At 49.9% G+C, this 23,415-nt stretch overlaps 7 protein-coding genes across 7 annotated transcripts; 3 read left to right on the top strand and 4 right to left on the bottom strand.

The window, feature by feature from the left end:
- Positions 1-402: 402 nt before the first annotated feature.
- On the bottom strand, positions 403-2,464 carry BC939DRAFT_75899 (WD40-repeat-containing domain protein). The gene is made up of 7 exons (XM_051561883.1): positions 2,225-2,464; positions 1,882-1,955; positions 1,613-1,768; positions 1,408-1,524; positions 1,230-1,272; positions 1,060-1,137; positions 403-968 (listed from the first exon to the last, which is right to left on the bottom strand). The coding sequence occupies exons 1-7, from the start codon at positions 2,241-2,243 to the stop codon at positions 661-663; spliced, it is 795 nt and encodes a 264-aa protein (XP_051414557.1). The 5' UTR covers positions 2,244-2,464; the 3' UTR covers positions 403-660.
- A 1,850-nt stretch (positions 2,465-4,314) lies between these two features.
- Positions 4,315-5,594, top strand: BC939DRAFT_444122 (uncharacterized protein). Its single transcript, XM_051554625.1, has one exon. The coding sequence runs from the start codon at positions 4,494-4,496 to the stop codon at positions 5,268-5,270; it is 777 nt and encodes a 258-aa protein (XP_051414556.1). The 5' UTR covers positions 4,315-4,493; the 3' UTR covers positions 5,271-5,594.
- On the bottom strand, positions 5,594-9,854 carry BC939DRAFT_444120 (importin subunit beta-3). The gene is made up of 5 exons (XM_051554624.1): positions 9,400-9,854; positions 8,933-9,161; positions 8,646-8,818; positions 6,037-8,519; positions 5,594-5,891 (listed from the first exon to the last, which is right to left on the bottom strand). The coding sequence occupies exons 1-5, from the start codon at positions 9,580-9,582 to the stop codon at positions 5,666-5,668; spliced, it is 3,294 nt and encodes a 1,097-aa protein (XP_051414555.1). The 5' UTR covers positions 9,583-9,854; the 3' UTR covers positions 5,594-5,665.
- A 206-nt stretch (positions 9,855-10,060) lies between these two features.
- On the top strand, positions 10,061-11,679 carry BC939DRAFT_444119 (uncharacterized protein). The gene is made up of 5 exons (XM_051554623.1): positions 10,061-10,298; positions 10,616-10,687; positions 10,794-10,930; positions 11,047-11,255; positions 11,347-11,679. The coding sequence occupies exons 1-5, from the start codon at positions 10,238-10,240 to the stop codon at positions 11,558-11,560; spliced, it is 693 nt and encodes a 230-aa protein (XP_051414554.1). The 5' UTR covers positions 10,061-10,237; the 3' UTR covers positions 11,561-11,679.
- A 66-nt stretch (positions 11,680-11,745) lies between these two features.
- BC939DRAFT_500930 (uncharacterized protein) lies at positions 11,746-14,274 on the bottom strand (the record flags this gene model as incomplete). The annotated part of the gene is made up of 3 exons (XM_051560103.1): positions 11,746-12,918; positions 13,002-13,565; positions 13,654-14,274. The coding sequence occupies 3 exons, from the start codon at positions 14,272-14,274 to the stop codon at positions 11,746-11,748; spliced, it is 2,358 nt and encodes a 785-aa protein (XP_051414553.1).
- Positions 14,275-15,045: 771 nt separating this feature from the next.
- On the top strand, positions 15,046-17,236 carry BC939DRAFT_526884 (uncharacterized protein; the record flags this gene model as incomplete). Its single annotated transcript, XM_051561390.1, has 4 exons — positions 15,046-15,186; positions 15,292-15,816; positions 15,930-16,903; positions 17,036-17,236. Exons 1-4 carry the CDS (start codon positions 15,126-15,128, stop codon positions 17,234-17,236), a joined length of 1,761 nt encoding a protein of 586 aa, XP_051414552.1. The 5' UTR covers positions 15,046-15,125.
- Positions 17,237-17,400: 164 nt separating this feature from the next.
- BC939DRAFT_500928 (uncharacterized protein) lies at positions 17,401-22,104 on the bottom strand (the record flags this gene model as incomplete). The annotated part of the gene is made up of 6 exons (XM_051560102.1): positions 17,401-18,167; positions 18,265-19,378; positions 19,498-20,253; positions 20,357-20,545; positions 20,647-20,937; positions 21,058-22,104. The coding sequence occupies 6 exons, from the start codon at positions 22,102-22,104 to the stop codon at positions 17,401-17,403; spliced, it is 4,164 nt and encodes a 1,387-aa protein (XP_051414551.1).
- Between the last annotated feature and the right edge of the window lie 1,311 nt (positions 22,105-23,415).

Raw genomic sequence — 23,415 nt, 5'->3', positions numbered from 1 at the left:
TGCTTTTTTGCTCTGCTCGATCTCTTTGTTCAAGCGGAGCACGAGCACAATCTCCTTTGCCGAAGGGGGACTTTCCTACTTTGGGAGACACGGACCTTGCTCGGATCAAGCAAAGCAGCGGCCTCATATACTTGCTTTTTTTCATATCAACTCTCAACCTTTATTCCCCTCAGGCCCCATTCATCTCATCCTCACAGGTGATAGACCGCAATCCGTCCCTGCTGCTTCTTCTCGCCTATCCGGGCATGCGTTCCTGCCACAAACAACTTCCTCTGTTCCTCAGCACCCTTACTTGTCGAGACACAGTTGATCCGCTCAAACACATCCGTCGTCCTGAACTCTTGCACAGGTTGCAAGGGTCGAGCGTAAGCTAGCGCCTCTTGACTTTCATCTCCTTGTTGGTCCTTCACCCGCTCCAGTAGTCGTTGTTGCTGCTGGATAGACTCGTATCTTGCTGCTTGATCGTCCCAAATGGCCACGGTGCCATTACTCGCGGACGTAACGAGCCAATTCGGATCGAATCCCGCGTACTCACTGCTCGTACCCAAGATTCAAATATAAAGGAAGTGGGTCGTATTAACAGCCAGACACTGGGCGCTTATGAGGATGAACACGAACTTGAAGGGTGGGTTTCTTCTATTTTCTCTTCTTTTTTGTCACTTACATCGTGGCAATGGCACTCGCATGGGCATCGATCAGTCTGCCACCTAGCAGCCATCCCTCAGATCCCTTGCCACTACTACCACTAGCAGCCTTCTTCTTACTCTTTTTCGATGCACCCGCAGACGGCAGTCCCTCATCCGCTGCGGTGGGCGCATTAGGTGGATCAGCAGATGTATGTAGGAACTGAACAGTCCCATCGCCCAAGCCAACGGCCACGCGTGTTCCTGACGGATGCACTGCAATCGAATGCACAAACGGAGGATTGAACAGCTGTTTTGACTGGACACCTTCGGGCTGTGGATTGTCTGGATGGTTAAAAGATCAAAACAGCATTGCTTAAGAATATTGCTCAAAGATAATAGAAAGGTAATGGTTTTGTCAAAACGTTCTTGTTACCAGTGTCGATGACTTGAATGGCACGGCCCTTATAAAAATCCCAGGCAACAACCAGCTTGTCCATGCCTCCGGAGATTGCTGTTATCATTGGGTGAGTGCTATACTCTATTAGACTAAAGAAAAAAAGTGCCGAATCGATCCTTCATATCTAATTGCCATTGCGATGTTACCTTGTAGTTCCTTCTTGGGTATAAATTGAACTGTCATGGCAATCTAGAAGAGAGAAAGACCGAATGTTATAGCGAGTGCCGGAAAAAAAAAAAAAAAAAAAAAAAAAAAAAAAGTGGCTGGCTGCAGTAACTGGGGGAGGGGTCGGCAACAAGGAACCTCCAGTAATGGTTCTCTTACGTTATGGTGCTTGCGGTCAAGGTGTCTCATCCACTTATGAGACCTGAGGTCCAGGACGCGTATGTCTCCAGCATCATCACATGCAACCAGATAGGACCCTTTGTGGTTCACATGGATCTAGGGTTGTTTAGAACCGATGATTCATTTAAGGATCCTTGGCGATGATCTGCATAAACCGTAAAAGTAGAGAGACCAATACAATTACCTGGTTGATCTCATCCTCAGCTACATCATAGCATCTGGTGGACTGCGTTGTATTGAGAAGAAGTGAATCCATTCTCAAGTCATACGTGTAGACCTTATCGCCCGAGCCAACATAGATCGTGTGTGAATCTGCAGGCGTGAATGCTGTTGTAGTCACCTTTTGGTTGAAACCAGAGTATCAGGTCGTTAGCAAAATGTGTTGCGGATTGACAATCTACAAGCGAAAGAAAAAAAAAAAGGAGAGGGCGAGAAATCGCATTCTAGACTCACAGAGGAATCGAATCCTGTAAGGGCCTTGTGGACCTTGTCTGTCCGAAGATCCCAGATACGACACGTCTTGTCCTCTATACAGCCGCGTTGGCATCAAACCATCGATTATGGGACACCGTTAGTAATTTCCCTGGTTTGCTCACATTGTGCCCAATAGCGTCCTCAGAGGACAGACACAGCCCAACCCAATTGGGGGACAACACGCGTAACGGAAAAAGAGAGGGAAATACAGAGTTCGGGCTGAAAGAGGCTGAGAGAGATAAAGTCCTTTCGCCAATCACACCGTTTCTCGACTGGTGCTAATGTTATCGTGGTGTTGCTGCTGCAGTCGCTGTAGACGTACCAGACCCTGAGGCAAGCATCCAGTCCCTGCTATCGAGGGTGAGTACTGGGGCGACATGTCCGAGCAAGAAGGATGCAGGCTAGGTATTTTTATCCATTTGACACGGGTGTATGCAGCACGTTGTGGTGGCGTTAGCTGAGGCATCTAAAAATGAAAATCAATTCGCTCACTTGAATATACAGAGTGTGCTGTAGGAGGTAGAGCGTGGAGTGGAGAGAGAGAGAGAGGAGGAGGGAGAAGGAGCGAGGGGTGTTCTAAATATAACGATGTGATACTCAACCTGTTGCTGGTGGTTATGGTGAGCCATGGCCTGTCTCTCAACTGATGGATGAGGAGGGATGACTGGCCGGGGGAGATTGGTTGATCAGAGTGTAGCTGTGGTGATTGTTGTTATTGTTGGTTGTGGTGGTGTATGGTATCTGTAAATGAGAATGGGTCGCAGGAAGGGGCGAGGGGGAGTGTCACCCTGTGTAATTGCACACAGCAAATGAGACAGTCGAATTCAGCCCAATCCGAGGCAGTCCATGCAGTCCTCTGCAATGCCATACAGTCCAGGAATAGATTCGGACTGACACGAGACGACGCGACTTTACGAAAGCGTATATCGCATCCGATCTGGAGGAAGAGACCCTTCCTTCACCGCCTCTTCTTTCCCTCCCGACCTGCTCCTCCCCCACGGCCTCTCCTTCTCTTCTCTTCTCCAGCTCCATCCATTGCCCTCCATCTCCCTTCCCTTTTTGGGATCTGCGCGCTGTCAGCATCGGACCCCATGCACGCGGACTAATTCCTTTTTAATTCGACACCGTCCCTGGAAAATACAAAATCCCTCTCCTCCACAGCAGCAGCAGCAGCAGACCATAGCCATAGCCATAGCCCTAGCCCTAGCCCTTCTCTTCTTACTACCTTGCCCCTCCCTCTTCCCCTCCTCCTTCCCTCTCTTTACTCTTTACTTCCCTCTCTTTACTTCCCTTGCCAAAGCCAACCCCCATCCTCCTCCCTTCGCTTCCTTTATTTCCTCACAGCGTCCTTCATTCGTTTCCCTCCCTTTTACTTGACCCAGCTGGACCCTCCTTCGGTGAGTATCCCCCCTCCTCCTCCTCCCCTTTGTTCCCTGCAGCAGCGCCTCCCCCCCGTCCTCTTTTCCCCATCGAACAAACACGCCACCCTGCACCACGCAGTCTCCATCCTCCTCTTATTTTTTTTCTTTGGCTGGTTGTACACACCAAAAAACAGCACCACCTGCCCCATCTGCTTCCCTCCTATCTCTTTTCTCGGTCACACGTCCCCTTCCTTGTGCCTGGCTTGCTCCTCTTCCCCTCTTCCTTCTTCTTACTAACCCTTTACACTCTCCAACACACCAGAACATCCTCACTCCACCCAATAGTCAGTCATACAGCATGTGGTCGCCATTATCCCCACTACCACCACCACCGCCATTACCACATTCATCCCGAACTGGCAGGACTGCCAGGACCGGCAGGGCATCATCGGTCCTCGCCATGGTCGCCGCCTTTGCTCTGCTATCCTCTTCAAAGCCCGTCCAGGCCGACATCCAATGCACCCAGTTCGGGGCCGACACCTTCCGCGTGGGGTCCAACCTCAGGTTTGTGTGGGCAGACACTCAATCGGTCCCGATCGAGACCTTTGTCCTGAATTTGTACTGCTACGAGAACAACAAGTTGATCCAAACCCTCGCGACCCTGAACACCTCGACCTCGGTCTCGCCACAGTCCTGGCTTGTCGATCAGTCCATCATGACCACCGCTTCTGAATGTCCTTTGAATGTAAGTCTGTCTTGTCTTGTCTTGTTTGTTCTGTCTGTCTGTCGCTTGGAATCGATTTCTTTCTTTCTTTTTTTTTTTTTTTTTTTTTTTTTCCTTCTTCAAATGGACAGTTCTGGAAAGCCCGAAGTCAGGAACAATTTGTTCATAGATGGATTCAGAACAAAAAAAAAAAAAAAAAAAAAAAAAAAACGCCCATTTTTTTGTCCCAAAATAGCAAGCAATAGAACTCATCCGTTCCGTCCGTGCTTCGTTGGCTTCGATGATTGCCCCATGCACCCTCACACAACCTCACACAACCTCACACAACCTCACAGCCTCACACAACTTCTCACACATACTCACTAAAACAATTCTTTCCCCCCCTTCTTCCTCCTCCTCTTCCTCCTCCTTCCCTCCTTCTGTAGCAATATCAAGGCAGCTTTGACTGGGCCTACACGGACCCGAACACGGGCGCCCCTATCTATGGCTCCTCACGCTGCAAGAACATGCTCCTCATCGGCCCCGGGATCGTGCCCCCACCCGGAACGCCCTCTGACGTTGCTGACCCCCCCTTGGCCGAAGACCCCACCCCCTCAGACATCATCATCTCTGACAAGACAAAACATGTTGTCATCGGCGTCGGCTCTGCAGTCGGCGTCCTCGTCCTCGCAGGAATCGTCGGATTCTATTTCATCCGCTACAAGAACAGGCGTGCGGAACAGGAGTTGGTCAACTCCAAGCTGAGAGAGCCCCTCCAGAGTGAGGGCAGTCTCAACGGCTATGGTTATGACCATCCATCTACCGGAGGAGGAGGAGGAAAGGGAGGAAATGGAGACTCGAACGGTCAATATAGTGATCTCACGAGCGTCAACACCACCACAGCAGGATATGTCCCCGTCAGGACCTCGACCTCGACCACCACCGCCACCCCAGGCGTAGGCGAAATGGTCGAATTGAACGGCCTCCCCGCCGTCAAGGGAGCTGCGCTTGCATCTCGTAACAGCTATGCCTCTGCATCGGGTTCTTCGCTTCAACCTCCTTCTGGACCAGCACGGGGTTCCTTCGTGAGTGGCCGGCCGCCATCGGTCCTGACCAGTCCCTTCATCCCACCCGAGGACGACGATCAGGACCAGTTACAAAGACAGAACCAAAAGCGCTTAGAGGAAGAACAGCTACAGTACGAACAACAGCTTCAGCACCAACACCAACAACAACAGCTTCATATGCAGCAGCAACAACAGCAGCAGCAGCAAATGAACTATGGAAACTATCCATACCAGTGAAAAAACTCGGTCTCCTGTAATCGGTCCACCAACCAACTCAAGTCGAAATCAACAACCATTCTATCCATTTCATCCGAGTTTACTTCTTCCTCTATCGATCGTCCCTCATCTATCGGGTCGTGCAAAAAAAAAAAAAAAATACATATACATACATACTTACATACATACATACCAATCATTCAAAAAACACTTCTCTCAAAGCTCCCAAAGTCATGTTTGCGTGTTCAACCTGAAGAATTGGGGTTTGCAATAAAAATATGAAGCCGTTTTTACTTCCCATTTATCTTTTCGTAATTTGCATTTTTTTTTCTTTCTTTCTTTCTATTATGATATATATCTCTTGCTCTGGTTCTCTTCCAGGCCTCCCCATGACCACCTAAAAACAATTCCTGTCTTTACAGGTAATTCAAGTCCTGAAGAGTCTTTCTCTTCTCAGGCGTAATGCTGTTCCAGATCGTCGACGTCGTGTTCGAGTCCATCGAGCTCAACGCCGCCTTCATCGTGTGCACCATACGCGTGGCAATCGGTTCTGGAATAATACCCGCAACCAGTGCCTCCACCATAACCGTCACCAAATGAGGCATGTTCACATTGTTCAGTCCGAGCACCGAGGGATGTTGACTATATCGGTAAAATCATCAAAAATCAATAACATGGCATCGTTAATAAAAAAAACTATCAGAGACACACACACACACACACAAAAAAAAAAAAACCCCCCTCTGCCATGACATGAGCTGTAAAAAACAAGAAATAATATACGTACGCATCCATGAGATCCAAGAGGTAGGTATAGGTAGTGGGGGCTTCGTCCTCGTCGTTCAACAAAGGCAAGGCTTGGACCCACGATGGCAGGACCGTATTCACATCAAACTTGCTGCTATTAAACTTGCAGATCTTCGTCACCGCCGAGATCGCGTTCTCTGTCACATACACGTTCTCAACCTCCCTTGACTGGGGCGCATTGATCACCTGGAACAACGGCGTCAACGCTGCACTGCACACCTCTGCGTACTCCGGGCCGCCAAACTCTCCACACAATCCAAGTCCGTAGCATGCTGCCTGGCGCACATCCGATGCGCTGTCCAGAATCGACTCTAGCATCTTGGGCAAATAAGGAACCATCGTAGACCACGAGTTGGGGCCCGTGAATTCAATCAGGTCGTCCAGCACACAGATCGCCCATTGGCGCGAGGCAGAGTTCGAGTCGTTCAAAAACGTCGCAATCACGGGCTCCAATGACTTGAACATTGGCAAGTATGCAGTTCCGTGCGTCTTCATCAGGCTGTGGATCGTGCGCGACATCTCCGCCAAAACTGCCTCCTCGTTCATCTCCTCCTCCTGAATCTCTTCCTCGTCCTCGACCTCAAACTCGGCGCTCTTGCGGGCCTCCTCACGGTGCTTCAGACGGGCATAGAACTCCTTCAACTGGGCCTCGGTCGCACGGGTGAATTCCTCCAGCAACTGGGGGCTCAGACTGGGTCCGTTCATAAAGTCCAGGGATTCGTAGAACGACACATAGAGCTGAAGCAAGAATGCAGGGTCAGCTTCTGTGGTCATGACCTCCATGATCTTGGAGCAGATGCCATGCCAGAGGTTGATAACATATTCTTCGCCGAGCTCGGCCTGCTTAGCGCAAGAGATCAACTGAGGGAGCGTCGCAGCGGCGGCGTGACGGACTCCATCGTGGAAGTAGAACTTGAGGAGAGGGAGCACAATATCGCGGACCTTCTCGATGTAAGGACGGAAGCCAGGTCCGAGCTCACGGGCATAGCAAATCAGCATCTCCACAGCAGTGCATTTCTCCTCCAGGACAGTTGTCTTGATTCCAATCTGCTGACCATCGACACCAACAAACTCCCAGCCGTCCTCAGCAGAGTACTTGGACTCGATATCATCCTCGGGGTCCAACACGGCGAAATCGGGCTTGAGCTGAGCACTGGCCAGCAGAGGAGGCATAACAATGTCCAGGTAAGGAACAAAGTCGCGTCCCAATACCTTGCAGACACGAGCCCAAGCTGCCAACAAATACGAAACCTGAGGATCATCGGCCTCAGTGACGCTGGCCTGGGTCTGGACCAAAAGCTGGATGAACTCTTGTGCGTGTGGGGCAAAGACTTCCTTGCCGACAGCCAAGGCAATCAAACTGGCGCACTCCATGGCTTTTCCGCGCAACAATCTGTACTCCTTGTTGGTGGCCTGACGAAGGACGTTAATCAACAGAGGCATGATGCTGCTGTAGTACTTCACGAAGCGGTCCTCGGCACTATCGGCAACAGTGGCGATGGTCGTGATAGCCTGCTCCTGAACGTAGGTCGTGCCAGTGTTGAGAAGTGACAAGAGGCGCTCAAAGATGGCGTCCAAGTAGGGCTCCAGGGTGCCCTTCTCCACAGCCTCGCAAAAGTTGACCAGAGCAGCGGCGGCGTGGGCGCGAACACGGGGGAAAGGCGCATCATCCATGACGGGAATCAGGTTGGTCAAGACAATAGCGTGATGGTTCTTTTGCATGGGTCCAGCAAAGTCAGTCGACATTTGACCGATAGCATTGCAGGCAGCATAGCGAACACGGGGGTGGGGATCACGCAAGAAGGGAAGGACCATGTTGATAATCTTGCCGAGCTCGGCCTCCATAATGCGAACGCAGCCCTCACCAATAGCCGAAACAGCGAACAAAGCTGCGTGGCGGGCCTTCCAGCTCTCGTTGGCGAGCATTTGAGGGATGTAGACAAAGGAGACGGGCAACATGGCCTTGCCTCCCAAGGCACGAGCCAAGCGGTCCATGGCATGCTCTCCAATGACGTAGTTCTCGTCGTTGTCGCCTTCATCCAGATCGTCCGTCGTGTACCATTCCTCATCCTCGTCCAGTTCGGTCATCATCTCCAAGGCAACAGGGACGATAGTGGTGGTATAATCTGGCACCTTACGGACCATACCGGGGGCGCACTCGGCCAAGGTCAACAACAGCTCCAAGGCCGACTGTCTGGTGCGGTCCTCGAGCTCCTTCTTCTTAACGATCTCGATCATGAAGGGGAGGACATCGACAATAACGTGACGGAAAAGACGAGGAGAGTGCTCAGCCAACTCAATCATGACAACCAATCCCTCGATCAAGGACTCCTCGTCTCCAGCAGCAACCAGGGAGTTCAGGACCTCGAGGAGCTGAGGCATCAGTGGGGCCATAGAGTTGCGAGTGGTGTTGTTGGTATCCAGCATGAATGAGACAGCAGCCTTGGCAGCAGCCAAACGGACCTAAGGAATGCGATTCGGAGAAGGGCAAAATGGAAAGTCGATTAGCTGTGATAGATCTGATCCTTATAAACATTGTCCGTGATCCCTCTCCGTGTCCATATTTCGCCAGATAGTTCCAAAACTTACATGGATGTTCTCATCACGAAGACTGTTGGCAAAGACAGACTTGAGGATGTCCACATGCTGTCCAGAGATCAAGTTGGGGACCGAGGTGAAGATGCGGAAAGCCGATTCTCTATGCTCGGGAGAGGGGGACTTTGTGCATTCAAACAAGGCGGGCAAGAGTTCTGGCCAGGCTTCTATAGAACACATAGAAACATTGAAAGGGTATTTGGTTAGCAATTGCTCTATATCATGAAATCATACAAAGAACTTCCCGCTTGACGTTGAAATATAACAGCACAAACACGTACGTTCTTTCAAAGTGGAAGCCCGAGCCATCTCAGCAATGGTGTCGCAGACCTTGTTGCGGACTGACTTGTTGGGTTCCTGCGAGAGACCAGTGAGGAAATGGGTCTTCATGGCCTGACGGGTCGACTCCTGCGTCACGTCCCAAAGAGTCTGCTCGTCAGCCTCTGGGTCCTGGTTGGGGATTCCCTTGAAAGCAACGCGGCGAGTCAGGACCGCAGCAAAGGAACGGAGCTGATCGTGGGTAAAAAATAACAGGAGCGCCCGTTGAGATGTGGTTGCAGAAGGAATCGGAGGAATTGTTTTGTAGTACAAGGATGAACGCGGATTCGCAGCGGCGCGACGAAGGACATAATGAGAAATCAAGTAAAATAATAAGTTTTATTGTTGTTAGTAGGTTGAATCGAAAAAAGTTTGTTCGTTCGCTTATACAATTGGTGGCAAAGAAAGAATGAAAGAGACGTGTGCTTACATCGGGCTCGTCGCTGTGGCGGGAAAGGTAAGCAAATCCAGAGAGGAGGGCATCGGGGCTCTTGACCATCCATTCGTTGTTAAGCTGCTCCTCTGCAGCGGAGCGCACGGCATTGTCGTTGGAGACGAGGTTCGCGAGGACCTGGACCAGCTGTTGCAGGACGTCTTGGGGTACGTTCGACATGGTGGATTATATATGAACAAAAGGAGGAGAGGAGTAAAAGAGGGAGAAAAAAGGTGAGGGAGGATATGCGAATTAAATTACAAAAGAGGTGGAATGCAGGTGGAGACTAGAAAAAAAAGAAAAGAAAGAAAGAGAAACAAAGACAAAGGTGGATAGAATGAGGAGAATGGGGATTGACAAAAACGTGAAAGAGATGGATGAGAGGATGCAGCAAAGACAAACAAGAGGACGGTCAAGGAGAGGAGCGGTGGCAAAAAGAAAGAGAAAGAGAGAGAGAGAGAAGAGAGGAGGAGAAAAAAAAAAAAAAAAAAGGAGACACGAGCAGGTCAAGACAGGGCAAGCTCGTTTTGTTTATCTGGTGCATGACCCTTAACAGGCATCGCCGTAAAACAGTCCCATCCACCGCCATGAGATGAGAGAGAAGAAGGAGAGCGTGAGAGACGAGAGAGAAGAGAGAAAAAAAATCGACCAATCAGATCGCGAGACGATCTTTCCTGCGCGTTCACTCGGTTCGCCTGTGCAACCACCAGGAAAACCGAATTCTTATCTTGCTGTTGAAAAAGTGCTCTCTCTCTTTTCTTTCTTCTTTCATCTTCATCTCCCTCATCTCCCCTTTTTCACCTCCCTCATCCTGTACATAAAACTGCCCACAGCCATGTTTGGTTTGAAGAACACCCTCAAGGCCCTTTTCTGTGGCGCCCTCGTCCTCGCCTCAGGTACTCCTTGGTTCGAACACTTTGGCGACCTGACATCTTGGAACAGCACTGCTCGATGACCAAATACTGCCGGATCAGATGGAGATGGGACACGATGACATAAGGATAATAATAAACAACGATTAGGCCCTATCTCACAGGGTCTTTAGCACTACAGCAGGACCATCAATTGATATCCAACGCTATCTTTCAGGACAACTACCCTTGGAACTCCTACGCTCGCCCAGTACTGGAAACCTATGGACACGGGAGACAAAACACTGATCAGCCTTGTTGCTCACACTTGTTCCCTTGCTTCAATTGCTTCCTTTCTTTAGTCTCTGCTGCACCCCTTGTCGAGACCCCCAACGTTGCCGTCTCCGCAGAGTTCCCTAATGCCATTGAAGGCTGTAAGTCTCTTTTGTCTGTTCCCACCATCGAATTGTACCTTGGATCAACTGGAACCCTGCCAAAAATGGCTGCTAATCTTCGCTTTTCTATCCTTGGCTCCTGCAGTGAACCCCACTTTGGTCTCGGGAGAACCCAACAAGTTGAAGGTCACCTTCCGCAACACCGGCAAGACCGACCTCAAGGTCAGCCTGATCGTCGGCAGTGTTGCCGAGAGCGACGACTACACCAACGTCATTCGCAACGTATGTTCAAACCTTGAGAGACCTCAGCAGCCGCCTTTGGACAAACAACCTTTGCCTTTCTATGATGAGCCCCGTTACTTATCACCTTGACATATACTGTGCTGTGCTCAATATAGCTGACCTCGTACAGATACGATGCTACCCTCAAGGCCGACGCCACCCTGGTCTTGCCCTACACCATCAGCATGGACCATGCCTCGCGTGAGGTTGGCTTGACCCTAATTGCCGATATCGTTGACTCGTCTAAGAGTCATTTCCCTCTCCTCATCCACAACGGCACCATCACCTTTTCGGAGCCCATGCAGTCCTGGATCGACTTTCAGTTGTAAGTCTTCTAGAATTCTTTTTTCTCTCCCTTCTCTTGTGCTACATGAACCAGAGTTCCAGAGTACTCATCTGAACTATTTCGCTCTTAGGATCTTCCTGTACGTTTTGATTGCCGGTGTCTTCGTCGCCGCTGGCATGTTCATTAAGGATTCAATGGCTCCCGAAACCAAGAAGACCGTTAAGAAAATCCCTGCTATGACCCCTGAGGAGCGCGAGGCTGCTTTGGAGAAGATGAAGGTTTTGGATGAGGACTGGATCCCTGAGCACCACAAGAAGTCCCCTCGTGTCACTAAGAGACGTTAAGAGTAATCCAGAGATCGGCAGTTCTACCTCGTTGTGTCATCCTTCTTTCTTAGCTGCATATGTGTGTATCATATATATATCTTTAACCGTTTTTTAATATAAAGCAAGTCGATCCTGAAAAGTTACCCAAATGCTTGCGAATCTAGCTATGTTTAAAAAAGCAGAGCTGTGCTATTGCCACTCTGTTAGTAACTGCTTATTTCTCTTTTTCGAGAGGAATGGCGCCTTCTCTTGGCTTCTTGAGCGTTTTCAGAGCTCTTGATCTTCTCCTTGTTAGAGACCGCTTCGCTTTCCTCCATGGTTGTTGGCGTAGATTCGTGAATACTCTGCATGTCCTCGGCGTTAGTGGATAATAACAGTGAAGCGGATCTGGGTCTTCTTGGCGGGATCGCAACGGCTACCATGCGTTGCATCCGGTAACGCTCCTTGATCTGCGGCGGATCTTGTGCTTTTAGGTTTATTGAAGTTATAACGCCGCTGCTGTCGTCATTTCCATCGCTGGCTTGACTAGCTTTACCATCTGTTTCCACGAGAGGTGAAATAGATATCCGTGCCAACGTCGAAGGCGACACGAGAGCCGAAGAAGAGCTGGATGACTGGTCGGAGGGCTTGACCAGAGGAGCCTTGTACTTCCGAGCAGCCAAGGCGGCATCCTGTATAATCCTTTGGGGCAACGCAGGGGGTTTAGATTGACCAAGCAGGGATCTAGACATACGACGGAGCAGCTGCTGGGGCGTCATTGATTTGAGATCCTGGGGCGTCATGGAAGATTGACTCTTGACCACAGGACTAAAGGGGGTGACATGTCTTGTCCTGTTGAGTGCTAGGCGTTTGCGGATGTCTCTGACGCTCCTGGTCTTGTTCGAGCTAACGGACTGTTTGCTTCCGACAGTCGAAACACCGTCGCTCATGTGCCCAATTTCCTCAATGATAATGGCACCCTCGTTGGAGGTGGTTGGCTGTTCATTTGATCCCTCATTGGTGACCTTCCTCTCCTTGCTTTCCAAAGTTGCACTGGACCTTGCGCCCCCAAACTCGGTCAGGAGTGCCTTCGGGAGAATTATGGACTTGGAACGCTCATCCATGTCCTCGCTGCCCTGGCGGGAAGTCGAAAATAATGTCGCTCGATCAGCTGTTAATACACTCGGTGCACCGGACCCAGACTCATGATCGTATTTCAAATTCTGTACAATGTAGTCCTGTGTTTGTGCTGGTTGCGCCTGCGGTGGTTTGAGCTGTGGCATCTGTGGTGGTGACAACAGCGAAAACAGCTCTTCTTGCGGAGAGAGCTGGGACTCCATGGTGTCCAGTCCGCTGACCGAGGGAAGCATGTTAAAATCTAGATGATTTTTCAGGGTCTATAACATGACGCGCGGAGTCAGCAAGACTTGAATATCGTAATAGGGGACACGCCATGACTCCAAAATGGCATTAGATTTACAGGGCGAGACGCGCGCGCTTTTTCGGGGGGATCAGAGTCTCTCATGTCGCGGTTGAATCGGACAAATTTTTCCGCAAATATCTCGTGCCTTGCCTCTGAGGCATTTGCTTGGGGCTGGAGACCACGACGGGTATCAGGCGAAAACACCGAGTGGCCCGCCGGCCGCATCCTGGAAGCGGCCAAAAGAGAAGTTACTTCACCACGATTCAGCCCTTGCGTGGTCGTTCCCTTATGATGTTCATTTGTAAACAACGGTGAGCGTGGATGCTGTAAAGACAGCCGATATCGGCGAGACAGAGGCGAGGCACTCTTTCCAAGGGAGTCTCTATGCGCAGCAGGTGGCACTTGGGGCGACTCCGAGATGTCCCGGCTATGGTTGTGAGAAGAACGGTATGAACGGGCTAGTGGCGGGCGCTGTGGGCTATGTTCAACAGATTCGTGGGCTCCTCGACTTGCGCTCTGTCCTCCAAGGGCCTCGGTCTCTAGTGCGAGAAGCAAATCCTTGTAAAGGCGGCCAGTAGTGTTGAGGCTTTTGGTCATGGAGCATACGGTGTCGTGCTCGCACTAAAGATGCATAGGAAACGCATTTCAGGATATGTCATTATTAAACAGCAAAACTGCAGATGTGTTGTTTGACACAAAGACACTTTACCTGATAGATTGCTTGGACTTGGTTTAGCTTCGAAATAAGAGTGTATTTCGATAGTCCGGATAACTCAGAGATTGGCTGCGTTCGCTGTCTCTTGACGCGACGGAAGGAATCGTCCACATCCTGCCTTTGTCCCACCCCTTGTCCGCTCTCATATTCCTCGTCGATTCTTTCCATCGCGTCCGCTCTGTTTCGTTTCGAATGATGCCGTCTTGATGATGTGCTTGCTTCTGATTGATCTTTCTCGAAACGACTCTCAGTTCTGTCCTCAAACAGTGATGGCAAACGTGAGAGTGGGGAACACGAACGCGATGAAAAGGTCTCAGCCTGAGTCTCTAGCCGACGTTCCAGGTACCTTAGCATCACCATCAGGTCCAGATTTTCCTTCTCGAGTTGCGATAGCTTGTCCTCAGACTGCCGGATCTGGACGGACTTGAGAGTGCAGAGACGAATGATTTCTTGATTCTGTCGAAGCAGGCGTTCCAGTTCAGCAGCTCGATGAGGGCTCGGGATTGATGATGGAAGCGCTTGTGGATGGGGTTCGAAGTGGGTTGATAGTCTGACCCTGGAGGCAGACGGTGGCACTGACGTCCAGGAAGTAGCTGGCCTCTGTGGAGGGTTCATTGCTTGAAAGGTGATTATCGGGTGCTGTTGAATGAATGAATTTGGAGGAGGGTAGGGTGGAGACAAGAAGGAGGAGAAGGAGGAAGAAATGAAGTATGGGCCTGGTGCGCCACCAAAACGGATGTCGTTGCTTTGTGAAGCGAAGCGATCCCTCTGTGCTGAGTTCATGACCCCCTTTGATTCGTCTTTGTGTACGCGACTTATCTGTGGTACGAGCACGAAACACCGACAGATCTTTATCCTCACATACGCGCCGACGCATTCATACAGTTCACAATGTTTTATTTTCTTCGCCTATTACTTATCAGAGCATCTACCTGGCAACAAGCAAAGTCGATCGAACGATGTTTGGAGATCGTGGACACAATAAAGGATCGTTGTCAAAGCAAGGAAGCAAGTGAGCGTATGAAACCAGCATGCACACAGCAGCAAAAACATGATAGGAGGATAAGGAGGGTACAACAAAAAAACGATTGGAACACAAAAGGCGCAAGGAATGGCACGCGACGGTACAAAAGGAATGGTTTTTTTTTCAAAGGCCGGAAACAGTGTATATTCATGTCCATATCCAGCATGGACACAGTATATTACATCCCATTACGCCAGCAAGAGTATATTATTTATTGCTCTGGAGGTCGACAGTATTTTTCCATGGGCATGGGCATGGGCATGAGCGTAAATTTGTCTGTGGGTGTATTAAGGTACATATATATATCCACGGAATCATACATCCCAGACTGGGAAGCGCCTAAAATGTCTGCGCTACATAGTCTGCGACTCGATTGAAAACAAAAATATTAAAGAAACACAAAAGCACACCGACATCACTCCCTGCCCAGCAGTAGCAACCAATGAATCCTGAGGAATGCATTGCAGCCCTGCCCCGGATCGAGAAGGGCGATTCACGAGACAGTACGCATCCCAACCTGGATCACCATCACTAAGACATCGCCTTCATTCTTCAAGAACCTAACGCCTCTTTATATACCGTCGTATCGTCTGTGGTCTTGTTCAAAGTCTTCAGTCCAATACCTACTCGTCCAGAGCCATACTCTTTAGACCTCGTTCAAGAATACGCTCGTTTCTCTGCCCCGCCTACGAAGGACCAGCCGACCGCATCATCAAAGCAGCATGAGTCATCACCATCACAGCGAACCCCTCAGCAACAGCAACAGCAGCAAGGACAGCTTTCGCAAAAGGGAGGAGGAAACACATCGGACCCACGATACAACTGCACAGTCTGCAAGAAGTCCTTTGGTTCAGAAGCAACCTGGAACAACCATCAGATGAGCGCTAAACACATCGCCGCTGTTAAAGATGCGGAAAAGTCAAAGAAGAATACCAACGCCAAGGGCGGATCAAAAAGTGGATCAACCAAAAAGGGTAAGCAGCCGCAGCGGCAGAGGACGAAGGACGCGGAAGATGATCAGGAACAGGTCTCACCCGAGGTTACTGAGGCATTGATGTCGTTCCGGAAAGTCGAAAAGCTCGTCAAGGAGAATCCAGGCATGGCTGCATCCGTACTTTGGAAGATTGCTAAGGGTAATAACAAAACACACCTTGGATCTCGAGTTGCGACTTTTTTTTTTTACTTTGCAAATCTCTCATATCTTTTTTTTTTTCTTTTCTTTTCTTTTCTTTTATTATTGTGATAGCATTATGGACATACCGACAATCCCTCGAGACCGCCAGGGCACTTTTTCTTTTAATCCAAGTCCTCAACGATCTGCAGTCAGGAACAGGACCCGCCTCTGACACACAATCGCTCCCGACTCCTGGATCACTCTCGCCCACCCAGATCAGTATGACCCTCTACCTCTCACGACTCGCCTTTGCCCGTCTCATCGTCTATCATTCACCCTCTGTCGCACTACACTTCTACCTCGATGCGATTCAGGGACGCTGGCATATCGGACCCTCGGATCTTCAGGCCCTGTGTGATCTGATCAGCACAGGATCCGTCCCACAACTCCTCGATCGATGCAAAGACTTTTTGGAAACACACCCAAAGACTGAGAAACTCATGGCATCCTCCTCCTCCTCCTCAACAACAACAACAACAACAACAACAGTAGCGGCTGCTGCGACGACAGCTTCAATACCAGGATCGTCAACATCTTCGACATCATCAGTACCCACGGCGGCTAAAAAGCCGACGGACCCCAACTTGAAGTTACTCACCGTCCTCCTAGAAGCCGCCTCGATGATCTCTCAACACTCCAGCAGACCTTCACTATCATCAACACCGTCCACCGCCGCGCAGGAGAACCGCAGCCGAGCAGAGACATCCTTGACCCTCTTCAGCATGGCCCTCGTTTTGAGACAAGGCGCCGGAGGAGCAAAGGACGGAAACACAGACGACGCCAAAGTAGACGATGCCGCTATCCTGAGGAGCATGGCCAGCGTGTACAAACATTTGAGCATGTCCTCGTCTGCGGCAGCATGTTTGATCCGCCTCGGAGAACTGAGTCGTCCTCAGGACGACAAGGACGACAAGGACGACAGGGTGCTCTGGGATTTATTCCAGGCTCTGTTATGGGCTATGGAAGCGGGTGACTTTGTTCGAATGCAGGGCGCAATCCGTCTGGTGCAGAGTTCTGGACGATGGAACCAGTACCAGGACATTAAGGTAAAATATATATACATATAAATATATAGCAAGAAACTAATGCGCACTTCTTCCCAACGGCCTCAAAAAAAAGACGTTTCGCTAACGACATAATTTTCGTCCGCACCGCCTTTCCCTTCCATATCTTTATAGGATATCGTGAATATTGCGAATGCTGTCATCTCGCAGGACAATGAATATCTCTATAACGGTGTAGCTCACGTTTTGGATCATCTCTCACTACTGATCGAGGCAGGCAGCGACGATGACAAGAGCCATCTACTGCTTTGTCGATACAACACATCATCTGCCAGTATAGACATCATTCGTCGAGTAAAACGACTTGTAACATAAATTCAAAAGTATTCCCGTCTCGTCTTTTTTTTATTTTAATTGTGTGATGTTTTGTTCTTTGCTGAAAAATTAGCTGGAAAATATTAGTTGTGAATGATATTTAAAAGGAGAGAAAGATGCAAAGGACACTAGAGAAAAAAAAAATATAAAAAGCCGTACTTGGTTCATGGATATCCGCCAGAGCTCCATGAAATGGCATGTCCTCCTCCCGGCTGGTGCTGCTGTTGATCCGTCGTTCCAGTTGCCACATCCAAGTCTGGAGGAACAAAGACCTGAGGATAAGGCTGCTGCGAGGGCGCATAAGGATGCACAGGATATGCCGGCACAATATGCGGATGCGACAGCCCAGGCAAGGGCCGTTGAGGAATCGGAGGCGGTGGGAGCGGGTGATTGAACTGCGGTGTAACATTTAGCATAGGCTGCAGGGGGGGATGCTGCTGCTGGTAATGTGTAGTAGGGCTGGAGGGCGTATGTGTTGTAAGTACTGCTGGTCCAGCGCCGTTCGTAGACAAAACGGGCTGCAGCACCGGTGCCATCAGATGCGACGGTGTCGGTGAGGCCTGATGATGCTTTGTCTGGGGCACATAGACGGCCTTGGGCTTATAATCAATGGGCTCCAGCAGCGTCTTAGGAGGCGGGGGCGCCTTGACCAGCTTGACGATTTGTCGGTTCTCGGCATTGTTGGGATCTGACATGACCATCTGGACGACGGTATTACCGTTCAGGTCAACATTCGAGTAGAGTCGACGGATGTTATCGCCGAGAATGATCTGCTCCAATGCCCCGGTTTCGATATGGCGAATCTCGATCAATCCATTCTCGAACGCCATCACGTACGGATATGCGACTGCAAACGACTCTGGGCGACCTTCCCACTCGATCAATTCGCGCTTAGCAAGCTCACCCTTCTTGGTCATCCTAAACGCAAAGTCTACAGAAGAAAGAACATGATTTGAGCTCTCCATTCATAGATGTCATACGAAAACAAGAGATAGATTACAGTACACAGAGCAAGAAAAAAATCTTACCAGTGTAGCACATCAAAAAGTCGTCAGAGCTGATCTTAAACATGCTGATAGGTACACTCCCGGGACGCAGATCCAAAAACGCAAAATTGGGGTCCTTTCTCGACGGGAAGACTTGAGTGTTACGAAGATTATCGAGCATTAGAATCTCGAATCCTTTGGGACAGACTACACAGACCATCTTGGCAAGCATCAGCAGCTGCGACGAGTCCGTTCCGACGTAGAATTCTTGGTAAAGCTTGAACCACTCGGACTTGCTAGACTTTCCAAACGACAGACTAAATCCTCCGCGATGATGTCCGCCCAAGACTGCATTCTCGACCGGCTCATAGGCAGAAAAGTGGCTCTCGCCCGCATTCCTGCGCTTCATTGTAATGACAAGTGTCTTGCCGGCACAGATGCCTGCTGTAAAGTACTGAACACTCTTTCCGAGCTGCTGGCCGATCTGGAGCGACTTATCAGAGTTGGGATCGAGACAACTGAGGTTGAACGCCTTAAGGACCTTGCCCGTCAGAACCAAAAGGATGTGGTACGCCTCCAAAACGCTGACCTGGCTGACGTTCTGCTCTTTGATCGCAAGCCTGAAACTGTAGGGGTCGTCCTCCATGCCCACATAGACTCCCTCTTCTGTTCCGATCACCACTCGTCTCCTTCCATCCAGAACATTGAGGTAGGGCGCGGAGCAGGTGGACCGTCGACCATCCATGGGGTTGTGAACTAGGTTCGAGGATGGGATGGGTGGCGTGGCGTTGTAGTGGGTGATAACAGTCGTCTTGAACAGCTTGGATCCAGAAACGGCCTCCTGTCGACGTGCCTGTGCAATCTCCGCTTGCTCTAGAAATTGCTCCCTATCCTGAGGCGTCATGTAAAGAGTGTAGACAGCACCTCGTCGCCCACGGTGCTCAATGGTCACAGGTACGATGTACTTGGTCTCTTGGAAGCCCACGCGGTGATTCAAGCTGGCCTCGTTAGACAGGAACGTTGAATGACGATGTCCAGAACCGGATGACTTTGTGCTGTTGGTCAACTTTCTTCCAGGTGCCGGCTCTCGTCCGTTGAGAATCGACATGGGCTTGCCCTCCTCCGCCCAAACGTGCATGAGTTCTAATGGAATAGGCTAACGACATCAATACCACCCAAAAAAAAAAAAAAAAAAAAAAAAAAAAAGTGAGCGATTATGCTCTGCAGACGTTGGAAGCGATAGTTGAAAGAAAAAAAAGAAAAAAAAAAGCTTACGTTCTTGGAGACCTGATACAGCATGTCGTCTTTCTCTCCGGTCTTGTCGCGTTTCTCCTTAGTCATCAGTAATACCTGGTCAAAGAGGAAAAGTCGAAGTTCGATCATCTGGACGTCCAGATTGGATCGTCGCTTGACAACACACTCAAAGTGCAGCTTTCTCTCTCTATCAGACAACTTGAGGTCCTGACGCACTTCCCCAGACTTCCAAATGATCTTGTCTTGGATCGTCAGTAGTCTGAGTCTTCGATTTGCCTCTGGTATGCAGGCATCAACGTGTTTTCCGAGCTCCTTGCAGACGTTGATCACCTCCTGTACAATCTCGCGATCCGAGACGCCCTCGGCAGTCCTCTTGACCACTTCATGTAGCAGGAGCGGGTACCTTGGGATTCGCTGATAAGGCTGACCAACAAAGTGTCGCAGATTCAAACGTCGCGCCTCAGGGTGTCGGGTGCAGTCCTTCAAGAACTGAGCAAACTTTGGATTTCGGCTCTCCTCCTTCTTGTAGGTGAATTCAGAAAGCGAGATCCGGGGGACGTATCGCGCATATGCCGACTCGAATCCTGAGACGTGTGCGAGAAGGACATCGCCGATGGCTTCGACTAATGGCTGCTGTTCCTGACGCTCCCTCAGATCTGCCAGTAGCTTCTTGTTCAGCTCGAGAACCTCGCGGTAGTTGAGAAAGATGTCCTCGATCAACTGCTCTCTTTTTTCAGGGTCGACAATGTCTCCTGTTCGAAGAGGGGCAATGAAGATCTAGTTTATAGAGAGAAGGATCCGCATCAGCATCTGGCGACATTAGATTACAATATTGCTGGTGCATATCATACAGAAGGTAGTAAAAGAACAGGCGACTTACCTCTTCCATGAGCTCGAGATCACGGACGTAATTATGCTCGGTTTGGATGACCTCGAAAATGGCCTCCTGCCGATTTCGCTCCTGTTTGGATGCAGCAGCAACAACACTTGCTGGGACAGAATTGGCCCAGACCTTTTCCTGCGTACTAACTGTCGACATGTCGCTGTTCTGCCGACCCAGCACGCCTGCCTATTTAAACACCAAGGCGAATCCAAAGCGATTGTTGAGTACCAAAGCGCAATACGTTCCTCCAGTGCTTAAAATTCAACACAATCTTTATGCGCACTTACAATATTCTGGCGGTTCGGGCAAAGGTACGAGTAACATGGGGCACCATCAGGCTGACAGTCGTAAGTGTAACAAGGGCTGCTGTACGGAAACACCCCAACTGGCACTGTCGGGAACTCTGTCTTGCCTGGGATATACGCCAATGTCGCCTCAGAGAAAAAGTACTGGTCGTTGTTTGAATCAAAGAGCATGTTGACTCCACCTCCAAAGAATAAGAGCTGCTGCTCCAATGATCGCGTAATGGCCAACGCATGGCGTCTGTCGTCCAGCTTTGTTAGTTCAACGACCACGTCCTATTAATAAGACATTTCAAAAAAGACGGATAACAAAAAAAAGTTAAACCTTTGCTCATGACATGTGGAGTGTGATCCTCAACCAAAGATAGAATAAATGTGTGCCTGGTCACAACATACCACTGCCTCCTTGCCCGTAAATGTCACTGGGAATTCAAGCCCATAGTTGGCGGACTCGACTCTCTTTGCCTCGTTTTGCAGCATCTTTTCGCGAAACGCGACCGCAATCGTCGAAAGAATACCGGGATTAAAGTCGATCAAGTGCAACGCAGCTTCGGAAAGATGAGTGGCCTCACTGCCTTCTCCCAAATAGGACGCGGGTGGGAACCCTGGTGACGAAGGTTGACTCCATGTGGTGTGGGTTGTTGAGGATCCCGTTGATGTCCGATAGAGCTGACTCACAGAACTGGATGTGGGTGATTGTTGAGGATAAGGATGACCTTCTGCATAGGGGTGCGGACTTTGTTGCTGTTCATATGACGGATATTGTTGCGAGCCCTGCAGGGGGTTGTAGGGGTTCGTGTGAGGTTGCTGATTTATCGAGGTGCTATCATGGTGCCGTGGTCGAGGAGGCGATGCAATATTCAGGTTGGAGACTTCATGCTGCATATCATTATAGGATTCGTTGTAGTTCCTGAAACTAGGTGCTTGGAAGGATTGCCTTGGTTCAAGTCCCTCATCCTCGTTGACTTGCGACAGCTTGGCCATCGATGGATGGTAGACAGGCTGCTGTGCGAGCTGTCGCTGAGATGCAGACTCGTAAATAGAACCGTTGTGCACGGATGAAAGCTGATCCGTGGAGCGTCTTGCAGCTGCACTGGTATATCCATACTGCGCCTGGTATTGTTGCTGGTATTGCTGTTGTTGGTACTCTGGTTTTGGGGATGAATGCTGATGCTGGAAGGGCGTGAAGGGGTATTGAGCTGACGATCCATTGGGCGGCACTAGGTGCTGTGTTGTGTCGTCCAGTACTGTGCTGATGTTGCTGGCGTTGCTGGTGTTGCTATGGTGACGGTACGGGCTGTTGGGGCTGGGATTATGGACAGGCTTCTTCTTGGAGGAAGAAGGCACGTATGAGCTCTGTGGAGTGTAGGTGACAGGCGCGAGTGGATTGACACGGTTTCCAGTTTCCTGACTGCTGGATGACGAGGTAGTGTAAGCGGCCATGGTTTGGTACGTGTCCTTGCACTAGGATCCTGATATGTAAATGTGTTTTTGACTACAGAAAGGGAGTAAAGAATAGGATGACAGGCGTGAGATGAGACGGACGGGCACGACAATCAATCGGAAGTGGATCAGTGAAGAGGTAGCGACAAGAAGCGAGGAGAAGGAAGCAAAAGAGCAAAGGAACGAAAAGTGAAAGATGGGACTATGTCCAAGAGCTCTTTGTTTGGTAGGCTGTAGGCTGCGCCGTTGGGTCAATTTGGATGAGAATGATACCCAAAATTGCTGTTCCTCCTCGGAACTCTGGGCCAGGAAATTATTAATCCCTCACTTCGCCGCTAAGAAAGAAGAGGCGGCTGTCGCCCAAGAAAAAAAAGGTAGAGACGCGTTTCTGATATGAAGGCAGCCCCTCCACACTGTTTCTCCGGTCGGAGGGCATTTCGTTGCTTTTTTTGTTTACCAGTCTTTTTGATGTGTCTCCGTGTGAAAAAAAAGAATAAGTAAAAGAAAAAGATGAAAAAAACGAAAAGAAACCTTCAGTGTACTTCTCAACAGAGTGCTCACTATTAGTTCGAGACTAAGGAACGATTGAAGATCCGTTCTAATTGAAGAAGTTAAGAAGCAACTGGCATAACTCAATTGTGACAACAGAGGGAAAAATGGAACGCCTGACCAACAACAGCAAACAAAGGCGAACAACGGAGATCAAGAGGGAAATATGTATGTGCGTGTGTGTGAGGCACTACATGAGGATTGGACACATACAAGAGTAGCAGCAGCAGAGCGCTGAGGGGATAGCCTCTGACGGTGGTGATAGTGTTAGGATCAGGTAGGGTTGCTGGTGGGGGCGACGGTGATGGATGGATGGAGTGCGCTGAGGCTATAGAAGAACGGAGCCAGCGATGGCGTTAAAAAAAAAGAAGGAATGGACTCGAGAGCACAGTACGCAGGTGAATAAAAGGAATGGGGTGCTGGGATGGAAGGGAGAGAGGGGAGGAGGAAGGGAGGATGTGGGTGGGCAAAGAGAGGGAGAAAGAAAGGGATGGGAGCGATTGAGAATGGAGAGATGGGAAGGAAGGGAGCAATGGTGGGGAAACAAAGGACGACGAAAGAGATAATAATAATTATAATAGTAATAGTAAATAACGTGCACATGAAAGTTTGCAGCCGTATGCGCCTGTTGTCCCTGGGGGGTGGGTGCTATGTCTGCACTGGCTGCGTACCACATCCCACTCGTTGAACTCCGTTGTCGCCAAAATGGATGCAGTCCCCCCTCTTCCTCCACAGACACAGCCCAGCTTCACAGCCCATGTC

This window comes from Gamsiella multidivaricata, assembly GCF_025024155.1.
Source record: "Gamsiella multidivaricata strain RSA 2152 chromosome Unknown BC939scaffold_16, whole genome shotgun sequence".
NCBI lineage: Eukaryota > Fungi > Mortierellomycota > Mortierellomycetes > Mortierellales > Mortierellaceae > Gamsiella > Gamsiella multidivaricata.
Note: the sequence above shows the minus strand (reverse complement) of the source record. Positions and strands in the feature narration are given on the sequence as shown.

What these genes read in the sequence shown, in the direction of transcription:
- BC939DRAFT_444119 (XM_051554623.1), top strand. Translation starts at nt 10,238, where the DNA reads ATGTTTGGTTTGAAGAACACCCTCAAGGCCCTTTTCTGTGGCGCCCTC. An exon ending in CCCTAATGCCATTGAAGGCT is followed by an intron (nt 10,688 to 10,793) that starts GTAAGTCTCTTT and finishes TGGCTCCTGCAG; the next exon opens with TGAACCCCACTTTGGTCTCG. An exon ending in ACACCAACGTCATTCGCAAC is followed by an intron (nt 10,931 to 11,046) that starts GTATGTTCAAAC and finishes TGCTCAATATAG; the next exon opens with CTGACCTCGTACAGATACGA.
- BC939DRAFT_444122 (XM_051554625.1), top strand. Translation starts at nt 4,494, where the DNA reads ATGCTCCTCATCGGCCCCGGGATCGTGCCCCCACCCGGAACGCCCTCT.
- BC939DRAFT_444120 (XM_051554624.1), bottom strand. Translation starts at nt 9,582, where the DNA reads ATGTCGAACGTACCCCAAGACGTCCTGCAACAGCTGGTCCAGGTCCTC. An exon ending in GCCACAGCGACGAGCCCGAT is followed by an intron (nt 9,162 to 9,399) that starts GTAAGCACACGT and finishes ACCCACGATCAG; the next exon opens with CTCCGTTCCTTTGCTGCGGT. An exon ending in GGCTTCCACTTTGAAAGAAC is followed by an intron (nt 8,819 to 8,932) that starts GTACGTGTTTGT and finishes TGTGTTCTATAG; the next exon opens with AAGCCTGGCCAGAACTCTTG.
- BC939DRAFT_75899 (XM_051561883.1), bottom strand. An exon ending in ACCCAAGAAGGAACTACAAG is followed by an intron (nt 1,138 to 1,229) that starts GTAACATCGCAA and finishes CAATGATAACAG; the next exon opens with CAATCTCCGGAGGCATGGAC. An exon ending in CATTCAAGTCATCGACACTG is followed by an intron (nt 969 to 1,059) that starts GTAACAAGAACG and finishes TTAACCATCCAG; the next exon opens with ACAATCCACAGCCCGAAGGT.